The sequence below is a fragment of the Urocampus carinirostris genome, chromosome 2, assembly GCF_059441175.1.
Source record: "Urocampus carinirostris isolate Australia breed hairy pipefish chromosome 2, RoL_Ucar_1.0, whole genome shotgun sequence".
Lineage (NCBI taxonomy): Eukaryota > Metazoa > Chordata > Actinopteri > Syngnathiformes > Syngnathidae > Urocampus > Urocampus carinirostris.
This window is the reverse complement of record NC_142350.1, coordinates 36,592,959-36,615,584: the sequence shown is the minus strand read 5'-3', so window position 1 is coordinate 36,615,584 and position 22,626 is coordinate 36,592,959. Positions and strand designations below refer to the sequence as shown.

The window sequence follows — 22,626 nt, the reverse complement described above, 5'->3', positions numbered from 1 at the left end:
CACTATTAGACCAGCATTTTCAGAGCAAAGGCTCCGGACCAGAACAGGGAGATGAGGGAGAAAGTCCTTGCATCATTTTGTATAATACCAACAGAACCTTAAAATCACATCTTGAGCTAACAGGGAGCAAATGCAGGTTATCTAAAATCGGGGTAATGTGATCAAACTTTCTTGTCTTAGTTAAACTCAGAATTATTGCAAACAGAGCTTTTACTAATGCCATAGAACGAGGCTTAGCATGCGAACATACAGTGCGTGTTTACTGTAGTCAATAAACACCATGCTAAAATGTTAGCACAGAAAAAAACACCAGGTTTGAAAACTACTTCATAAAACAGAATTTTGAATCGGTAAAAGAGTCAAATCAAAATGAAAATTGTAAAGTTGTCAGTACTCTCCGTAGAAAATTGCGATTATCCTTGTGCGCATGCGAACTAGGCATTGATAAGACGTCTGGGTAAGATGGGACTCTCCGGCAAAATACCGGATATACAGCAATTACGTATTGTGACGCCATTCCTGAACACTTCCGCCACGACTGACGATATATCTCCTGGCAGCTCGTGTTTAGTTATTTTTGCCGACCATATCTGGCCTGTTTATCGTCATTTCAGTCCACTCCAATGTCTGTGGCAATTATATTTTTCTCCTTTTGTAATCACACCACTTGTTAAAAATTCCGCCCAAAAGGAAAAAGTGTTCCGTCCCCTCTTTTGGGTTTCTAACGAACGTAAGTAGCTAAGCGTGCGGCGGTTAGCATGTTAGCTTGCTTTTGAATGAACATGGCTATTAACGTCAGAGTGATTTGCTCGTAATAATAACATGTTATTCATCAAAACAATATAAAGCCACATATTGTTACTATGATCGTTTGAAGTAATTTGGTAGGCAATACAATTCAAATCTGTTGGGCAAACATCGTCAATTAAAGTGTAAAGGGGCACGGTTAGTCAGGTGCACATATTCGGTCCATCTTACCAAGGCTATCATAGTTTTATATAAGAGCTCATTCAAAGCTACTGAAGTAACGTCACTATTGACGATGTAATGAAAAAAGTGAATTAATGACATGGCTTTCCTTGCAACCATTTATTTTTAACAATATATATTTTTTTATATACTACCTTATTAAATTTCGTATTATTGAGTAACTGAGGCTTTATAGGGTTGAAAAAGACCATGGATTATGTATATTCAGGTAAATATTGCATTTCTGTCCTCAGTTGTTACTTAAAAACTAGGTTATATGCCAATATTAGATGTAACAACTTTACCCAGGTCACGATCTTAAAAAAAGCAAGATCTTATTTTATCTATAATGCTCAAATCTGTCATCTATTCATCCACGTATTTCGTTTTATCTGAGTCCTGTTCATGATTATTTACGATTAGATTTGAATATTTAAGAAATGTGTATTGTACTTGAATTAATTGGCTTTATTTTCATTATCCAAATATAACGAAATTGGTGGGTTTCTGTCAGTGCAAGTAAAACGAATTACAAAGGTAAAAATGTGAACGTATGTTCATGAACGCTGTAGCTGGGTGTTCAGGTGGTAATGGCTTTCAGGAAGAAGCTGGTCCTTAAAGCCCCAGTTTGTATTTTTTTATCATTAGAAGGCACTGTTGTCTAATGTGAATGAAAACCAGTACCACAGCAGCAACTCGCCCATACAAACATGGCTGCGACTTAAGTATGGATTCCACTATGCAAAAGAATTAAACATTTCTTGACATATTATTTTTAATAAAAATAAACATTTGTATCTTTTTGCCTAGTTTTTAAATCATAATCGTATTTACATCATTGTCTGCTATCTTGCTTCTACAAATACCCACAAAAACATGGAAAAGACTAGGCAATAAATTCAGAGGAATAATGTGGTTTGGTCTCTTTGAGTCTCTGTAGTTTGTACCATATCGCTCACCCCTACCATAAAGTAATTTATCCTTCCTCGTCTGTGTAAATGCAGGTCTATAATAACTATCCTGAGGACCTAGGGGGGGCTCTGTACCGGGAGAATTTCGACTTCAACGCCGAGCCACCTTGGGATCCTAGCTGATAGTGGAAGAGTTCCACAAAGGACTCATCTATGTAAGTTGCTGGACTGATTTAAATCCATGTACTCAATTTTTGGATGATTAACTTTGAATCATCCAAACAACCTTGGTGTAGTACTGTATTACTTTAAACAATACAAATTTTTAAGACAAGTATTTTTGTATTTATAAAAGTGTGCCCTCTAAAGGGACTGTTGTTAATGACTGTTGCAAAATGTAAATTATTTATGGAAATTTGAGGATGAAATTTCTTAAAGGATTTAGTGGTTCTATGTCCATTAAGTTTTTTTTTCTAACACATTCCCACTCGCCCGGCAAGTTGGGGAAAATCAAATGGACAATACTAGTTACTTGTATCATTGCCATTTGCTTGATGCAAAGCCATGTACTCAATTTTTTTAACGTTAAATATATGCTATATATAATATAATATATAATAATAATAATAATAATTTCCTTTGTATTGTCATTCTTTGTAACAATGTACACAGAACGAAATGTCGATACACCTGACCCGTTGTAGCGAGTCGATGCAGCCGCAGCCAACAGAGGGCGCCGCCATTATACCAATTTCACGACTCTTTTAGCACCGTTTCAAAGAAATGACATTTAAAAATCCCTAATGCCTTTGAAATATCTATTTTGTGTAATTTAAAAACACTTATCCTACACAGCCTCACTGAACTTGTATCTAGTAAACTCCTTTTAGGCCTTTTTCAAAAAACAGATTCAAATTACAGCATTTCTGATGTCTTACAGTTTGTTGCATGCCTGGGACCCAAAGGCTCGAGAGAAACGGCTCGAGCAAGATCACTTCGGACCAGCCATATTCTTTTATGCCTTTTTGACACAGAATACGGTTGAGAGGATGAAAGGAATCTCAGACGAACCGCATTTTTCAGTTGCACTTCTGGAAGGTGGAAAATCTCTCTGCGATGTGATTGACGATCACATTTATGAACAAACATTGGTAAATGATCTTACTTTTCTAAACAATTTGGGCTTAGTACATAATGTCTATTTGTAATTTTAATTACTTTTTTTTTCTCCAAAACCACTGTTTCCTCCACAGTCTGAGAAGAAACCCTTCTTTGTTGCAGACCTAGGAGTAATTATTAAACAACATGTTCGCTGGCAAAAACACATGGGCAAAATTCGTCCCTTCTATTCTGTCAGATGCAACAGCAGCCAAGGTGTGATTGAAGTACTGGCTGCGCTTGGCACTGGATTCATATGTAGCAACAAGGTACTTGGCACCAAAACATTTTTCACAGTAAGATGTTGAAGCATTGCAAGATTTTTCCTGCGTTGAAAATTTCGAAACTGCTATTCTTTTGCCTGCAGCAGGAACTCTTTACTGTTGTTGCAGAATCCGCCACTATAACGGCCTACATCTAGAAACCTGAAGTATTGTTTTAAAAAATAACAGACTACAGAGCATTCCGCACGCTTGCCCGGCAAATGATTATTTAGTTGAGCCAGGCTTACAATCGCTTTCGCCAAAGTAAAAAAAAAAAAAATCTATCCTTGGTGTTGGTTGTGTTAAAGAAAAACGGCAATTAATTACTGTTAATGGTTACTTCATTCAAAAAGTAATTACTTTACCCCCAAATTACTGTCCAAGACATTTTCTTTTTCTCTCCTGGCATGGGGTATTTAAAAAAAATACAAATGAGAAGACATAACTTTACCACACTTTTAACGTAAATTATGTTCTCACATTTGCCCCATTAATATCCCAATGGTTTGTCGTTCCTATGAAAGCCATGCCTCCTCCCTACATGCTGCTTGTGACACACAACCAAATATACGCATATACGGTTAATCCTGATTTAATTACCGGTACTTTATTTTATAGTTGTAAATTTGGTTTATGGACGAGCATATAACGTAGGGAGAATATCTCCGTGAGAAGAAATTCAGCGTTCAAATAAACATGACTGCATACCTGAATAATTTATTTGCATTAAACCTTTCATCTGTTCACCTTTCAGTTTGAAATGGAGCTGGTGAAGAGCCATGGAATTCCCTCAGATGACATAATCTATGGCGGAGTTTGTAAACAGGCTTCCCAAATCAAATATGCTGCCAGACATGGCATTGACCTCCTGGTGTGTGATAATGAAGCAGAACTACGCAAGATTTCACGCTCCCACCCGAAAGCGAAGTAGGTACTGTGCGAAAAATAAAGGATGTAGGTTGGGAAGTGCCAAAGTATGGCTAACTTCGAATAATTATTATTTGTACTTTTTATTGGAGAAATTAAATAAATGGCAAAAATGTATTTGAAGGAAATTAATCTTACTTCATGGACAGAAATCTTTTTTTAAATTCGTAGCAGCACTGCGGCCTCAAGGTCAGGTTGCTGAAGTTTCCTTTCATCTTTGAGGAAAACGTGGAATTTGGTCTGTTAGCACGGTCACCACCAATCACAAAAATGTACATCTGTGTTGCAATCTGCCACAATACTCTACTGCAGGGGTAGGGAACCTATGGCTCTTTTCATGAGTACGTATGTCTCCAAAATAAAATGTAACTATTGCACATCTCTCTGTGGCGTTCCAAAGTCAAGTCATTTCATCCCGATTTTGGTCCATATAAACCCGAAGCAACTTAATGAAGAAGTTTGATAAGAAACCATATAAACTGATAAATTAAAAAAACGCTGGCAAACGACTTTGATTGGGTGAGCAGTACAGGTGGGCGGATCCCTGCACAGAGCGAAAGGCACTTCCTTCTCGCTCTCTCGCTCAGTACAGTCCACACCGAAAGTGAATTTGACGATATACTTATCGTTTGCAGTAATTTGTGACATTTTTACAAAAGAACTTTGCATGCACATTGTTTTGAAACCGTTATTAAGGACAAATTTCATGGAAAAAAATGCCTCAACATTTAACTGAAGGTGGAAGACAAATTTGAAATGGGACACGGGATTTGGCATTATTATCATTTCATACATTTGATTAAATCATCAAATGACACACAGTAAAATAAAATGTGCTGATGAATAAGCTTTTGTCTAGAGAGCGTGTTTGGCAGTTTTTTAATTTTTTCTGAAAATATATGATGTGGCTCTCTCAATTTCTTTTTAAAACATTTTTTGCTTTTATGGCTCTGTTGGTCAAAATGGTTCCCCTGCTCTACTGAATGGTTACCCTGGCGCTGGTGTCTAGAAATAAGGCTCACATTTTAAGCATGCAGCCCTTATTTCGGTTTCCTTTCCACCCATTGGTAAATATGTGCTCGTCTTTTTAATCCCCATATCAAATGGCCACATGATCCGAAAACATATGACATAAACAACGAACAAAAAAACAAAAAAATAATGCAGCTGAAACTGCGTCAGGTGTGCAGCAGTTCTACAGCCACAGGCTTCAACATCAAATTTCCTTCACAGTTTGCACCAGGCTCAAAATTTAAGAAACTGACTTGATTTTTTTTTATGGCTGTTTCATCCTGCGCCTTAAAATCCTGTGCCCTTGTACAAAGACAAAGTTTAGTTTTTAAACTTGAATAGGCGGCTTTAATTGGGTCTGCTTTCTCATCTGGAATTTTACATCCCAAGTTGTGAAAATAAATGATTTGAGTAGAAACTTTTTTTTTTTGCCATATCAAGAATTTGATAATTTGTGAACAGAATACATTTCATTAACAAAGAGGTTTTCCTTTGTCAAGGTTGCTCCTCCAGGTCTCAACAGAAGCATCAAGGCAGTGCAATGATATGAGCATGTCATTTGGCTGTTCCCTCAAAGATTGTCGTCATCTGCTGGAGAGTGCAAAGGAGATGAATATGCAGGTAGTGGGTGTCAGGTGAGTTCATGTCAGACGTCTAAGACTTCATTTACAGCATATTTATCACTTACAATCATAATGATAGCTTTTGAAATGAATAATTTTCTCGCACTAATTTAAAATGTTTTATCATTCAGATTTATGTTTTACTTTCAGATTCCTAGTTTCAAATGACTCCAAAGATGACCAAGTGTACTCTCATGCGATTTCTGATGCTCGCTGTGTTTTCAATATGGCAGTGAGTAATTGTTTTTCCGTAAAGTGTCACCTATGGTGCTAAAATCAATTAAATTATAATAAAGTTACACTATAAAAAGAATGGACACGTTAAAGGGAGGAACACAAAAATAAAGACAGCTGTGGACATAGTTATATTTAATGTTGACTTTGAGTTATGGGTGGTACCTGTTTAAATATTTGGTTACCTTTGGCAGTTGCATTTTATTTTTATTAACCTATCTTAGACTGTAATTGCCCAAGACACACCACAGGAAATGGTGCTCCTACAACCTTAGTGGTTAAGGGACCCAACCACTAAATATTGTGTACAGTAATCCATTGCTATGACGGGGTACACTTTTCACGGTTTGACTACATGGATTTGCGTTGTGCATTGTGTTCTGCATAGTTATTTGTTAAAAGATTTTAAAATATAAACGTTTATAGGGTGCTTTTATTTGTAAACAAATGCTTGAGGCTGTCAAAAGTGGTTTATTTGGTTGTCAAATATAAAAAAATAAAAGGCTTCTACTTCAAGGAATTTCCCCTGTCACAAGCTCTTTTGGAAACGTAACCCTGCCGTTAACGGGGAATTATTGCGCATTACATTTTTCACACTGATTGTAATGTAATATTTCTGCTTAAGGAGGAAATGGGCTTCAAAATGAAAATCATAGACATCGGAAGTGGCTTTCGTGGCTCAGACACCCAGCTGGGACTGGTCAGTAACCTAATATACATTAACCATTACAATGACTTCCTCACCAAGACTTTATGGGAATTATTTTTCCCCTATATTTCTTCTAGATCAATCATGCAATCATGTCTACGGCAGACCAGTACTTTCCCCCTTTTAGTGAAGTTAGCATAATTGCGGAGCCTAGCAGTTACTTAGTGTCTGCTGCGTTAACCCTGTTGGTCAACATCATCTCAAAAGAAGTAGTGCCGCGTGACCGTCAAGATCAAGAACATGGTTAGTGTCATTTCAAAGTAAGAAATGGAAACATTTTAACTGAAACAGAAATTAACGTTATGTATGATCTCCTTACTCAGCAGATGATCCATCTCCCAATGATGAGCCAGGGTTCCAGTACCACATGAATGAAGGAGTCTATGGAGCCTTTGCATGTAAACTCACTGAAATGGAGATCACTTCTCCCACTGTCCAGATGGTGAGTGAGCCTTTTTCCTGATTCAGAAATACTAACTATGTAAATTATGTTACTCACGCCTATCCAAAATGAAGTAGAGGAAATAAAAATGACTTCATTTAAAATGTCGTATTGTAGACCACGGTTTCAAACATATGGCGTGCCGCCAATGGATTCAATCCGGCCAGCAAGAAAATGCTAAGAGATCACAAGAAAAACACCAACCACGTCAAATCAGACAATTACCTGCAGTTTTACATATGTCCACTGTTCTCCGCCAAAGCAAGGCGCCACTGCCAAATGAATTTTAATAAAGAAATAATAAGACATATTATTCATGAAATAACTTATTTAAATTATTTGGGTCATTATTCACTTTTCAGTTGCCTTGACTTAATTAATCCATAGTGGAGATGAATTTAGAATAGAATAGAATAGAATTTGATGGTTGTTTTACCTTTTTTATACAAATGCACAGTTGATGAACAATATACAACATATTAAATCTTAGTTAAGGAAACAAATATTCGGATACAAAAATCTCAATATTATTTTCTTCAAACCACTGGAATATTACCTCCTCAAATTTTGGGTAATCTCCAAGATGTTTTCTTTTTTTTTCTCCAGCCGTCTGTGCTCGAGACAGCACCGCCGCAACTGTATTCGGTTATATTTTGTAGGCAAATACAAACATCCCAGCCTTGTTCATTTGTGTTATTCATTGTTGTGTTGATGGCGGAATGAGGGTTGTATGTGATTTAATAAGCAGGCGAGCAAGTGAGTCACGATATGCTTTATAGAAAGTAGCTGCGTAATACACCATGTTGTAACTACAGTTGAGTTACAAAATGTAATCAATAACGTTCTTTTGTGATACATTACTCCCAACATAAGCATTATAAATAAAAGCAGTAATTCAAAAACAATGGAAGGATATTTAAATAATGCAAAATACAAAAGTCTGTCTTCCTATTCTGGCAGGGTACATGTTCCAAAGGTCAAGTGTTTAGCAGCAGCTTGTGGGGCCCCTCAGGGGATGACCTGGATCTGGTGATTGAGCACTGTCTACTGCCAGAACTCAACATCGGCGATTGGCTCATGTTTAGCGATGCGGGATCCTACTCTGTCGGCCAGCCTCTTTGCACCCCTGATTCACCCACAGCACCTGTATTCTATGTTATCTCCTCTCAAGACTGGTAAGACATTTTTAGCATGTCAGTAGTTCTTACCTTGTGTGATGTGTGTTCCTCCTCCACCAGGTATGAAATGCAAGATTCAGGCATCACCCAAGAGGTAACACTGGAGAAGAGTTTCTCCTTGGTCCCCTATTTCTTGAATGCATGCCTCACAGATGCAGCACTTTCCATCCCAGCTTAGCTGTCAGTAGAGCACCACTGGTTTCTCCAATGCCACTTTGTTCAGAGTTGTAATTATTAGAATAAAAGTTGCAAATTTCAAACAAAATAGATGACTGCTTGACCATAGAATACCGTTTACTGAGATAATTTTAAAGTATAGTAATAAAATTGTTTTTATTGCTTGTTTTGTGGGATGTTCTCTGAGCAATGTATTTAAGCCAGTTATTAAAATATTGTATTTAAATGGTTGTGTAACATTTTTGTGTAAGAAAACTTTAATTTTAAAGGCAATATTTTGGTTTTGAAATGTCGTGCTTGACAGTGGATTCGCACATGTTTGATCAAGTTGTTTAGAGTGTCTTGGATAATTTGCATAAACGCTTGTGCTGGCCCAATTAGAAAGACAATGGGGCAATATTAAGTCTGCTCTATGCTGCCTCATTGACCACTAAACACCTGGCTTGCAGGTTAGTAGAGAAGAATGCACTGCAGAAGGAGCAAATTAAGTGTGGGTGACTGACTCTTCAAATGTGGTATAGGTTATTTACAGGGTTGGGTAGGGTTACTTTAACTGGATTACTTTCAAGTACTTTTGGATTACCCCAATACCAAATATGCTAATAAAAGACAAAAGAAACTAAATATGAATAAAATTACTAAATTTTGCGCAGGCTTGGGGAGTAACGGAACACATGGAACGGCAAAAATGAAAAAGCTGTTTGGATTTATTTTCATTTTGTTTCTGTCGCATTTTATGTTAGTTTTGCCAGGAGAGAAAGCTTACCACGTGTTGTGAGTCATAATTTTATTCATATTTAGTTTCTTTTGTCTTTTATTAACATATTTTGTATTGGAGTAATCCAAAAGTAATTGAAAGTAATCCTGTTAAAGTAACCTTACCCAACCCTGGTTATTTATAAGGCACACAAACTCATTTTTCTTTTTGTTTGTTTGCTTATTTCTTAAATATTTAAAAGATATTTCTTCTGTAATTGTAATGCACATTGTTGTCCTTGTATGATGCCTGTTAGTTGAAGTTGTGCTTGTCAAATAAACAAACTCATGGTCAAAGTTATGCCTGAGAAACAAATTTTGCTTTACAGCAACTTACATTACATCAACACAACGTTCCTTCTAATTTTTCATGAATCTGAAGCATTGCTTTGAACCACGGTGAGTAACATCAGTCCTGCGTGTGATGACCAAATCATTATAGTTCAACGTGTGTTTTCTGGACAGCAAAGGTTGCTGTACACAAAATGATAACCGTGATATCTAAAGAAATGAAAACCCAGTACATTAAAAAAGGAAACACCATGCGGGGCAGTTTATTTAGTAAAGGTGGGTAGACTGCTATTGTAAGTTATTGCTAATGTTGAATTTCAGTTCCATCTGTTGCAAAATTTTAATTGAATCAACTTCTAATGGAAAATGGTCTGTGACATGTTCACTATGGAAGACTGATCCTGTCATATGTAGAAAGACTACACATAAATACTGACAAAATGCATGCCACATAAACAAATGAACACATAATTAAATCGCTTTATACCTAAATAAGTGACAAACGCATTTTTTTCCATTTATTTATGCATTTTGTCATTTATTTCAGTATTTTGTTGTGTATCAATCCATCAATCATCTGCACCGCTTATCTTCACTAGGGTCGCGAGGTTCTGGAGCCCATCCCAGCTATCTTCGGGCAGTGGGCAGGGGACACACTGAACTGGTTGCCAGCCAGTCCCATAGCATACGAACTTTTCATACGCTCGCTCACACCTAGGGACAATTTGAACCTGCCAATTAACTTGACATGCATGTTTTTGGAATGTGGGAGGAAACCCACACAAGCACGGGGAGAACATGCAAACTCTGCATAGGAAGGCTGGCAGCTGGATTTAAACCCAAGACCTCAGAACTGTTCTGCGGACGTGCTAACCACTCAGTTGCCGTGCCACCCTTTGTTATGTATTTTCATGTATGGTACTTTATTGTGTATTTGTCACTAGAAAAGAGAAGGTGGCCGAGTCACCTGAGTTTTTCATATATTGATTAATCAGTCATTAATGAATTGGTGGTTGCCTACTAGTTGAAGGTATTGCAGTTTATCAGTGCACCTGTCGATCAACAAATAGATGAAAAGCTTAGCCAGCTTGACCCTCCCTCTTAATAATATAACATTTGGTTGTGATAAAGTACACGACACAATATATGACAAAATAATTACCAAAGTAAATATATGACAATGCATAGAATTAATGAATAAATTGCATTTATGTAATATATTTAGGTGTGTGATCTATTTGTGTATTTTTAATATATATTTGTCAGTATTAGTATATTTATACATTTGTTTCTACACAAAGCAGCATTGGTCTTCGATAATTTGATGGACAATGGTAGGAAATTACTAACCCAAAAAACACCACATAAAGATTAAAAACGACAAAATATATAATTTTGCTCAATCCAATTGTCTTTTATTCGTTGTCTTTATTATTTCTTGTCTTTTTTGTGGGTAAGGGCGTATTTTAAAGCAATTTAGAAGTAGGCATATTAGACATTATAAACACTAATTTTCCCACGTGAAACTTTTACTACATTTGCCACATATAAAATCATAACTTTACCTGTGCCTGCATGATGCCCAACATGTTGAAGTATGTACTTTATATTGGTAAAAGGCTATGTGACTTTGTTAATTGCTACGTCTTTGTGCACAGTTGAAACAACTGTTTTAAGTACAGAACAATGAATGTTAAACTACCGAGTCAATAATACAACTTTCAACCAGTTCAGGGTGACCCCTACCCCACTGCCTGAAGACGGCTGGGATGGGCTTCAGCAACTCTACTGTGGATAAGATGTGCAGAAAATGGATGGATATTTCTACTCAAAATGAAAAAAAAACATTGTGATATCAAGTGGGGAAGAAAAAAAAACAACGCAGTATTAAAATCACAATATTTGTAATCATTCATCCATTACAGTTACTGTATGTGTCCAATGAAGTCAAAGCTATTCTAGTCCTGAGAGCAACCTTCGAGACTGTAAAAGGTAATGCAGTTTTCCAGATTAAGGGTATTACTATTTATGGTTTGAAACTGAGTAGATGACATTTCGGGCTTTATTTCAAATGGTAACCTGATTCTTTGCAAAAGACACTGACCAATGATGGTAATAGTTTGTAAACAGACAGTACCATAAAAGAAGCAGGTCACACTAGCCACTACATCAACACGTAAAACTCGTTACACTCATTCAAATCTTACTTTTATCACTTAAGTATTTTGATCCCAATACTAATTTATTGTGTCCCCCACTGAAACGGTAATAATATAAAATAAAAAAAAATTACTTCAACAGAGTATTAAAATTCCATGTATTCTAATTTCTATTTATTTTGTAAATGTTTCGTATTCTTGCTTGGAGAGCCTCTGTGAATCAATAACAAATGCCAAGTTACTTGCCTGGACCAAATTTCAATTCATTTATTTTTTTTGTTTGTAATAGAAAATCAAACCAACATTGGCTATAGCCTCTTCTTTTTCTGTATTTTTAAGTCTTTCAAGTTTCTTTACAATAATACATTAGCTCTAAAAACACAATCCATTGGGTAAAAAAAAGTTAATAAAAATACGTATAGGAATTGCTACATCACAGAAGAGGGCCTCAGGCAAGCCCAAGGATTAGATAAATATGTCTAGACCCTTCAGTAAAACACAAAGAAATAGAAAAACAGAAGAGCTGTAGAGACACAAAGGGGACACAAATACAAAGATTATGGTGTGGTATTGAAAGGCTTTCTCAAAAGATGGACCCATGTCTGTTGATTTAATCTTGTCCACTATACTAGTAGGCCACACACAAATAGTGCATATAATAAGAAAAAAAAACATTCCAAAGTCATCTATAACGCATATGGTGTATTTTTTGAGTTAATGGTATTTCGAATTGAAAAAAAACATTCATGAAAGTTTCTAAAACTCGTCAAATCTTAAATGGAGTGCATTGGCTCCCTGTTAGATTAAGATGTGATTTTAAGGTTCTGTTGGCAGTATACAAAATCATGCATGGACTTGCTCCTTTATATCTTTCAGATTTGACTTAATTTCCCCCTATGTTCCTACGTGCTTTCAATCTGAAAATGCTGGTCTACTAGTGATCCCGAGAGCCGAGAAGAGATCAGCAGGTTCGAAAGCGTTCTCCATTCGGGCCCGGGTGCTGTGGAATGCTCTTCCCCGAGATTCGATCTGCAACCTCAGTGGAAATGTTTAAATCTAAGCTTAAAACACATTTCTATTCTATAGCATATGAATAACCTATATTTTATGAGGACGATATCTGTGTATTATTTGTTATTGCAACATCCATTCCAGCTTGGTAATCCTGGAAGGGGGATTACCTCATGTGCGGTCCCTTCTCAAGGTTTCTTCATTTTCCTCATGTTGAGGTTTTGAGTTTTTCCTTGCCTTTATTTAGGTTTTAGATTAGGATACGGTGTAGTTTGCAATAATCTGTGGTCTGTGATAATCTTTGATAATCCTTGTGATAAAGAGCTATACAAATAAACATGACTTGACTTGACTGGATTTAAATTTTTTTCTAGAAAAACAAGAAATAATCAAAATTGAAAAGCAGGTGAATAATATAATAAAATCCTAAATCACCTGAAAATTATGAACCATAATGAATAACCAGTATAAACTGACTGCTGTTAATTTAGGCAACATTATAATTTAAACTTTAGAAAAGTGAGAGAATGAGACAGAGAGAGAGAGAGGTAAAAAAGAGACATCTCTCTTTCTCACTATCAGTCTTTGACCCTCCTCCCTTTTTCTATCCCAGGCGTGAATGGAAATCTTGTTCAGGATAATCAATTTACACGCCGTGGTTATAGTTTTCTTTAATTGTAGGATGAAAATGGTTAAAGTAGGAAAAGGACTTTCAAATACAGTCCAAATGCCAACCCAAACCCCCACAAAGATAAAAAAGGAAGAGTTTATGTGCATGGACCTGCTACCTCTTATCTTTCACATTTAATTTCCCCCTTTATTCCGGTCCAGAGCCTTCGTTCTGAAAATGCTGGTCTACTAGTGATCCCAAGAGCCAAGAAGAGATCCGCAGGTTCGAGAGCATTCTCCATTTGGGCCCCGGTGCTGTGGAATGCTCTCACCCCTGAGATTCGATCTGCAACCTCAGTGGAAATGTTTAAATCTAAGCTTAAAACACATTTCTGATCTATAGCATATGAATAACCTATATTTTATGTTGACAATATCTGTGTATTATTCGCCCTAATGTAGGTTTTAGTTCAGGGGATGGTGTAATAATAGTCTGTGGCTTTCAATAATCTGTGGTCTGTGCAGCCCTTTGAGAATCCTTGTGATTAAGGGCTGTACAAATAAACATGACTTGACTTGACTTTTAATGTGTTTATACTGAAGTGCCACGTCTAATCCCGTTGTGAACAGTCTTACCGCAATTCTAATTTTACTGACTTTATTTTTAGAATTTTGTGCTATGCTATTTTATTTGTCCTGTTGACATTGTTATACAATATTTGTATATTCATTACGTTGCTATTTTTTTTTGAGTCCCTTGACTTTTGTTCTAAACCAGTTGTGATGAAATATTCGGATTTATATTTTGTGCTGTTAAAAAATAATTTGTGGATATTTAAAACAAAATATCATATTTTTAGTGCCTAAAATCTTTATTTTGGGTTTATCAGATTTATAAAATAACTCAATGGGGGAGGTTCAATAATTCAATGATCGTGACATTTCAAAGCAAAAAGTATTTGTATCAGATCAGTATTGATCAATACTGCATCGATTTATTTAGATTGGATGGATATCAAAATACATAATATCGCCCAATCGTACTCACTTGGGTAGCGGGGTAATCTAAAAATAATTTAATATAATATAACGTGGCAGCACGGCAGCGCAGTGGTTAGCGCTTGTGCGGCACAGTTCATGTCATGGGAACCTGTCGTTTCCTCCGGGCACTCCGGTTTCCTCCCACGTTCCAAAAACATGCATTTCAGGTGAATTGGCCGGTCCAAATTGTCCCTAGGTGTGAGTGAGCGAATGAGTTGTCTGTCCCTGTGTGCCCTGCGATTGGCTGGCAACCAGTTCAGGGTGTCCCCTGCCCACTGCCCGGAGATGGCTGGGATGGGCTCCAGCCCCCCCGCGACCCTAATGAGGATAAGCGGTACGGCTAATGAAATGAGATGAGATAATATAACGTGAAAAGTCAGCGATTTTGAAAAAGAAAATCCAAAGAGTGTTAAGTTAAATGAGAAAGAACTTTAACACAGAAAAAATACAGTATTACCATTCACTGTAAAATTGGTACTAGAAGCGACTTTTTCCCAAACTTTCAACCCAGCGGCTTATGCAATGGCGTGGCTAATTTATGCATTTTTTTAAACACGCGCCATCAGTAAAGGTAAGAGTGACGTAGGCGGAATTTATGTGTCGAGGAACATGCAAGTATAATGTAACTTTGCGAGCCAGCGGATCATTAAGTGCCTAAGGTACCGTATATTATTAAAATACTTTCTGCGAACTGTCTTTCTTCGTAGATATCTCATGTTTCAATGTGGGCACGTGCGGCTTATGGTCAGTTGCGGCTTATGTATGTACAAAATGTTTTTTCCTTTAAAAATGTACTGGGTGCAGCTTATAATAAGGTGCGCTCGAATTTTACGGTAACAATAATCATTTTATATTTTCACGATGACAGGTGAGGCACAGATTCACCTGCCTCCCCTGACTGTACGTCACTTCCATTTATAAATGGAAAATGCATGTATGGTATATTTATGTGTAATTTCCTTAACATTTGCGTCTTATTTTAAAAGTGAAATAGAAGCTCTTTTTGCGTTGAACCAATCCCGTTTCCTGTTTTGTGCTCGCAACTCCAACTCGAAGGGCGCGTGCGCGTTCTCTAATGGACACGCACGCGTACACACACTCACGCACGTACACAAGAAGCTTGCTAGAGTTAAGATGGCGGCATGTGGGTGAGGAGGCTGGGGCACGGAACTCGAGTTTTCGCACTGTTAAACGATTCTTATGAATCGGAAAATACACGATAGTCGAAAGGAGAACGACTCCCACCTTTTTCACAAGATTGGGTGCGATCCAGGATTGTCCCCATGACATCTATACACTTCGTGGTTCACCCGTTGCCCGGGACTGAGGATCAGCTCAATGACAGGTATTCAACCGCGGCCCCGTGAAAAATAATTGTATACGGTCTTTTTTCGCCGGGTTTAGTTGAACAGCATTGGGGTTAGAGTTTGTGGACGAGGCTGCCGCTGTTATACGTGTCAATTGCGCCCTAAATACGCCGTAAACCCCGTGACTAACTAGGCCTGGTATCTTCAGCAATCCCCTTTAGCTTCTTGCTATCTGTTCCGACGCTCGGTTCACCGCCAGCTGCTAACTAGTTTACCTTTGGCTAGCTTAGCACGGCTAACGCTAGCTGCCTGCATCTCTAGAAGGATTGGCTCTCAGTCAAAGTTGAGATGGACAATGCGGGTGGGGGGATGGGGTAAAAGGGAGGAACTAAAGCTTCTCAAATGCGTCCTTTTGTAGAAAGTATGAGCTTTTTCTACACGTTGCACTCTTACCGCATTGATGGCTTAAGAGATTGGTATTGTTCTTGTCTTGTCAATAATGTACATCAATGGAGAAGCTAATGTTAGGCTAGTTAGCTCCAGGCTAATGCTAATAAGGTTCCACGCTTTTGTCAATGCGATGCGTATGGAATTCAGGGGGTTTCCTGACGTCTGTGGGTATCATCGGACCCACATCCCGAGGAAACAGTTTTTCTTACCTGCGTCTGGCCTTTGTTCGAATCATACTCGAACACTTATTGTATGTTTGCAATATGATTTCACTGCAGTTGTCTGAACCTTTTATTCAATTTAAATGAACTCTTTCCCCCCTGTGCTGATAACTTATCATCATTCAATTTTGCGAATTGTCAGAAAAACTGCACTATATATTGATGAAAATTGCATGATCACGCTTGCATCATAGTACTTCGGGTGGTTTCCGTACAACAAGATTAGTCGTTCAAATGTAACATTAGTCGACGATTAATTATTTTGTATAATGTAATTAGATGATGATTGCGCTACTCGGGAGACAAAAGCACCGCTTACATTTTAAACGTCAAGTCAAGTCAAGTCAAATTTATTTATAAAGCCCTTAATCACAAAAATGTCTCAAAGGGCTGCACAGGATTACAATGACGTCTATGCAGCAATTTAACGTCAATCTATTGAGTTCAGCCAATTCAGCTGTAATAATACAATGTTATATACCACAATTTTAATATTTGTGGACATTGATGAAAACAAAGTTCAGTTTCGTTTTATTTTTTTCAAATTTTACAATCGTGCATGAATTAAAACAATATTATTTATAAAGAAAAGCTTAGACATGCACCCAAATATATCATCTAAATCAGTGGTCGCCTACTGTTTCTGTACCTAAGACTGGTTTAATGTCTGACAATATTCTTGCAGCCCGGCCCAATAATAACATAAGCAACACTAAAAATGATAACAGTAATACAAATTTTTTTTGGGTTTGAACAAATTTATTGATACTATTAACAGCAAAAAAACAATGTGAAGTTTGAACAATTTTTATCGACAATTTTAACAGCAATTAAGCATATTCACAAATTCGTTATATCTGACAATATGACGTTTTAGTGTAAGCTCAGATCCACTGTGTATTTACTAGACCACTAGGGATGTAGATGACAGGAGAAGGCATTAGGTTTTATCTCTTCACACTATTTTTAGCCACGGTACCATGTTGTTGAATTTGTAAGCCCCTTTTGAAATAATCTACAATGTAAACTATAAACCCGATACCAAAAACAATGTAAGTGATTCTAATTATGGCCCTTGGTATTCTACAATGTGGTACTGTAAGTCAAAATAGTGTGTTAATGAGATTAAAATGTAATTCCTTTTCCTATGTTATTTACACCCTTAGTGGTCCGGTGGTTAGGATTCAATGCTCACACTGCTGCGATTAGGGTTGAATCCTGTTGCATGTAATGTTGTGCAAATGTAGACGGGGATATTGTTTTGCTGATCAAGCATTGCTCAACTGCGGTAATATACCACCGTAAAACATCGTGTATAACAGGCACCTAAAGTTTCAGTTCTTTAGTGGGTAAAATAAGCACGTTATATACCGTAAGCTAAAAAAAAGGGATACTTTTTTCCCTAAAAAGGGTAATTTTTCTTTCTGTCTGGTGGTTGCTGAGCACTGATCTAAATGATGACCTTCACACTTTTTTGGGCAATGTATCCTGAATCTGCCATTTGTAATGGAAGTCTGAACATTTAATCTACAAAGCATTTTTTATTCAAATTATTAGTGTTCATGATATCATAGTATCCTATATCGGATACACATCTAAAAATTTGCAAAGTGGCAAGGGTCTGAATGGGCAATTAGCTAATATCTGACCTGTGCCTTATCAAATGTGTGGAGGACACGTGGATGACTGTTGACAATTGTGAATCTCCAGTTTTTTTTGTGACAGTGATGACTTAATTTTTGGCTTTAATGAATGAAGCATAATGTTTAGAATGGTAACACGAAATTTTCATGAATATGAGGCGCACACAAGTTTTAGATTTTCTCCAAATAGTGCGGCATGGCCTAATGTCTGTTGTGTGTGTGTGTGTGATGTAAATCACTGGAAGTCGACCAGCTTGGTGGCCATAGGGTTGGGTGCCCGCTTTAAGACTGGGAGTTCCTAGGTTCGATCCTTGGCCGAGTTATATTTAAGATTTTTAGGTGAACTCCGAGGTTTTTGTGAGATTGGTCACATTTCCAACCAAATGTGACTTGTATGCGATCTCCTGTGTCTTCTATGCATCTCCTGTGTGAAAGCAAGAACTGTCCTGCTTGTGCAGAAGACTCTTCACACGCAATGTGTCCATTGGATGCTAATGTTGTAGCGTGTCTAGAAATGTTAAAGTTGTTATGCTACTGGAGGCTGAACAGGGTTCCATTTCAAATATTAAATCCAATACCTCACTATACATCCATTGGATGCTTTCTGTGTTTTCGTCTGCCATCGAATGTTGATTTATACGCTATGTGGAAGAACATGGAAACGTAGAAGCTGCGAGAGAATTGAAGATTAATGTAGTGATTGTTCACAAATGGAGGAAGCTGAAAAACTAACTGCGACAAGTTTTTGTCCGTGTGTTTTACTTCGAATCAATACTTAATCACAACCAAACTCCGTTTCGCTCCCACTATATTTTTAGATGCGCACACTTGTAAATGGTCTGCATTTATATAACGCTTTTCAAGTCAATAAAGACCTCCCAAAGCGCTCTACAATGTGCTTCACACTTGCCCATTCACACACACACTCACACACCAATAGCGGCAATGCAGCCATACAAGGCGCTGACCTGCTTATTGGAGGCATTAGGGATTCAGTGTACTTTTATGCTTGTATGTTGTAAGGCGGCTGGAGCAGAGTGCACCCGCGCCCTGTCGTGCTGTGCGCCCTGTGAATGTGTTAAATACATAAATTAGAACCAGCTACGCAACTGCAACTATTAATACACTGCGCCCTACGGTCTTGAAAATACGGTACTTTTAAAATGCAGATTATCTCCCCAATTGTAGAGCCAGTGTTCTCGCAAACAAGAAAGAATAATGACATTGCTATGACTTGAGAGGTGAAGCAAGCCTTGCGAAGCTGGGTTTTAACCGAAAGGAGTTTGTGCACAAGTGAAATGCTTATTTTTCGATTTTTCACTTGGGAAAGGAGAAGATTCAAAGGGCTGTCAAAACATTAGCTCTGTCAAGCTTTTAACAAGAAGACATTTTCCCAGAATTTAGTTTGCCTTTCTGCTCCCACCTTTTTGGCAGTCGCTAGCTGGAAATTGGCCAAAGTTTACATGCCAACACCTCAGAGCTAACATATACAGTGCAGCAGTTTTAATCTGTAAACTTTGTGTGTGACATTAAGTCTGTTTGTCGATTGGCTGGTGCTCAGCTACGTGCTAAGAGCTAAATTTACTATTATTATGAATTTCCTTGGCAAATATGCGAGCTTGACTCCTTTGTCATTTGACTGCCGATTACCCAAAAAAAAAAATCATCATCAGTCCCGCTTCCTTTTTTCTTGTCTTTATTTACTGTCCTGTTCATTGAAATATAAAATGCCCCAAAATATGTACAGAGACTGCCCGGTGCAGAAGCTACAAGCATTTTTTTTAACTATACACTTAGTATAAAAGTAGAATGAACTCACTTGTGTTATTTGAATTTTAGATCTCTAAGTAGTTTTACTTAGTTTGTTGCACTTTTGTTGTTTAAGCACGTATACCTCATTGTTTTATGAGTGGTAAAAGTTTAAAATTTTAGCAAGTAAGTTCAAATTTAATGTTTATTTTTTTCTGGTTATTTATTTCAGTGTTTGTATTAAGGCCGAGTGTTTTGCAATTGTGGTTTTGGCCGAAGAATTTCATTAGTCAATTCCTACGAATAATCCAAGCAAGCTCATTCTACTTTTGTACTTGGGGTAAAGTTGCTGGTTATCATGAAAAAATGTATTGCTTGTGGTTGCTGCACCGAACAGTCTCTCCTCCTGTCTTTTTTTGTTTCTTTAAGTACAAGTTTTATGGCATTTTAGCGTTTTAGACGTGAACAGGGGAAGGGAACTGAGGGTGATGATTGTGTGGTAATAGAACAAACAAGTCACACTAATTTTAGCTGAAGTTGAATAAAAACTACTGGTAAATTAAAATCTCTTTGCACATGCTTTAGTGCCAGTAAATAAAATTCGGGGACAAATTGATTGAATGTCACTCAGATTATTTGATTATGAATTAAACTGCTGAACTGTAGGTAGTTAACTGATTTTTGCATGCTAACACTACAAAGTAATGTTAATGGCTGCCAAAAATGTTGGAGCAAAGGGACACACAAAATTCACAGAAAAAGTCTTTTTGTCAAAGCTTGGCAGGGCTCTCGTTCTGGCAGCATTCGCCATCCCTTTTCCTTCTGGTGTGCATAATGAATAGTAAACAGCTTCATCATAAACAAAGTCCTTTTAGCTGAAACCCAAAATGCACTTTTGGTGATTTTCGGCACTACAATTCGATGCATCCCAACTAAAATGCAGGATTGATTTTCTTTACTCCCACTGATGCAAGACAAAAACATGCAGAATTGCTGATTTTTTATAAACCTGGTAATGAAATGAAATGAAATGATCTGCATTTATATAGCGCTTTTCAAGTCAATGACTTCCCAAAGCGCTTTACATTGTGCTTCACATTTCCCAATAGCGGCCGTGATCTGTGCAGCCATGTAAGGCGCTAACCTGCTTATTGGGGGTAATTGGGGGTTCAATGTCTTACCCAAGGACACTTCGACATGTAACACGGACAAGCCGGGATTCGAACTGGGATCCCTTAATCCTAAAACGATCGCTCTACCTCCTGAGCTACTGCCGCCCCAAGGTAAATTGTGCTGCAAATTATTTAAAATTGATATTGACACTTCTAAAATCATAGTTTGACGTAATGTCATTAAACCATGTCAACAAAAAGGTTCAATTTCTTAATATTAAGTTGTTACAATAAAATAAACCCGCCTTCTTGGGCTTTGTGCGTTTGCTGTGCAGTTGGCATTCCCGCCCCCTTTCCCTGGCTTACTGCGTCCTTGTCCTGTTTCGCTTTTTGCGTTGGACGCCTCCTTGCACTGTGTGCGCTTACGCGTTTGCCATGCATTCAACGTTTCGGCCCTCTTCCCTCTGCTTACTGCGTCCTTGTCCTGTTTTGCTTTTTGTGTTGGATGCCTCCTTGCACTGTGCTGCCATGTGCGTTTGCCCCACAAAATGCGTAGGTTCCCTGTTCCGTTGTCATTCTGTTGCACTTTTTTCCGTTAAACGCTTCCCTGTGCTCTGTGTGCTTTAGCTTTTTGCTGTGTGTGAGGCGTCCCCGACCCCTCCGTTAACTTGATGCGCCATGTTCCTGTTGCGATGGACGCTTTCAGGTAGCATTGGCACCCCCTTCCCTGGGCTTACTGTGTCTTCATCCTGCTCTTCTTTTGAGGTGGCCACCTTCCTGTACTGGCTAGCCCCTTCTCCTTTTGGTGGCTTTCCATGTGGTCTTGGACATTCACCCTCCTTGTATATGGTATACGGTTTGCCCTAGGTTGACGCCCGGCTAATGCATTTTGCCATCCTTTTGGCTGCACAGGAGCCCCCTGGTGTTGTGGGTGCCTCTTGCGCTCATGGTAAGCCCTTTCGTCTGTGTGCTGCTTCTACTGCTACCGCCCCATTTGTGGTAGGGCTGCTGGCGTCTCTTGCCTTGGTAGTTGGCTATTTTCATGTTCATTAAGGCGGTGTCCCATTTGGGGGTCTCGGATGGCGTGTCAGACTCCCTTTTGTGGCACTTGCTGTGGCAGACCTTCACTGGGTTCCCCCTAGGGCTGCCCTCTTGCTCGCTATGGCTTCCGCTGAGGACATAGGCGAGCCTCTGGCCTGCCTGCCTGTGATGGTGCTGGCCTATTTCTGTGGCCAGGTGCTGCATTCGGCCCTGGGGCGTCTTTTGACCCCCGTTTCTCTTTGGTGGGCTGCTTCGTCTTGCTTGTCCCGGCCCTCCCCTGGGTGGGGCTCTTGTATACTGTGCTTGCATTGCGCTGGTACATTGTCGCAACGGCGAGTTTTTGTTTGTCCGGTCATCTTTTGTTCGCTGTGACAGCTTGTCTGGAGTTTGTTTGGTCTGGTGGCGCTTGTTCCGCTGGATTGTGGTTACTGTTGCCCGTATTATGCTGCCTGTGGTCGCCCACTATCTTCATGGGTGTGCTGCTATTCTATCAGACACATTGCCACTTCCAGGGCCCCCTTGAAAGGGATGTCCTTCCATTTGTGCTTCCGGCTCTCGTTCGTCGCCTAGCACTTTAGCCAGGTTCTCACACCACTCTGCGTTGTCTTTGGTCCAGCCGAGGCTTTTAGTGAGG

General features: G+C 38.4%; 2 protein-coding genes across 18 annotated transcripts in view; both read left to right on the top strand.

Annotated features, from left to right (window-relative positions):
- The first annotated feature begins 505 nt into the window (after positions 1–505).
- Positions 506–9,659, top strand: azin1a (antizyme inhibitor 1a). Of its 2 annotated transcripts, none has more exons than XM_088326379.1 (12): positions 506–730; positions 1,974–2,095; positions 2,821–3,031; positions 3,134–3,307; positions 4,056–4,228; positions 5,740–5,874; positions 6,013–6,094; positions 6,722–6,796; positions 6,883–7,048; positions 7,132–7,247; positions 8,208–8,422; positions 8,486–9,659. In XM_088326379.1, exons 3-12 carry the CDS (start codon positions 2,930–2,932, stop codon positions 8,601–8,603), a joined length of 1,356 nt encoding a protein of 451 aa, XP_088182505.1. In that variant the 5' UTR covers positions 506–730; positions 1,974–2,095; positions 2,821–2,929; the 3' UTR covers positions 8,604–9,659. The 2 variants fall into 2 exon arrangements, with proteins under 2 accessions (XP_088182505.1, XP_088182504.1); XM_088326378.1 differs by having other exon boundaries at positions 507–730; positions 7,129–7,247.
- A 5,934-nt stretch (positions 9,660–15,593) lies between these two features.
- ubr5 (ubiquitin protein ligase E3 component n-recognin 5) overlaps positions 15,594–22,626 on the top strand; it is a 55,996-nt gene continuing 48,963 nt past the window's right edge. For all 16 annotated transcript variants that reach the window (XM_088326377.1, XM_088326372.1, XM_088326370.1 and 13 more), the window contains exon 1: positions 15,594–15,814. In XM_088326377.1, coding sequence (XP_088182503.1) covers positions 15,753–15,814 — 62 coding nt within the window. In that variant the 5' untranslated portion in view covers positions 15,594–15,752. The remainder of the gene's footprint in view (positions 15,815–22,626) is intronic.

What these genes read in the sequence shown, in the direction of transcription:
- azin1a (XM_088326378.1), top strand. Translation starts at nt 2,930, where the DNA reads ATGAAAGGAATCTCAGACGAACCGCATTTTTCAGTTGCACTTCTGGAA. An exon ending in GCTGTGTTTTCAATATGGCA is followed by an intron (nt 6,095 to 6,721) that starts GTGAGTAATTGT and finishes TTTCTGCTTAAG; the next exon opens with GAGGAAATGGGCTTCAAAAT. An exon ending in GTTATCTCCTCTCAAGACTG is followed by an intron (nt 8,423 to 8,485) that starts GTAAGACATTTT and finishes CTCCTCCACCAG; the next exon opens with GTATGAAATGCAAGATTCAG.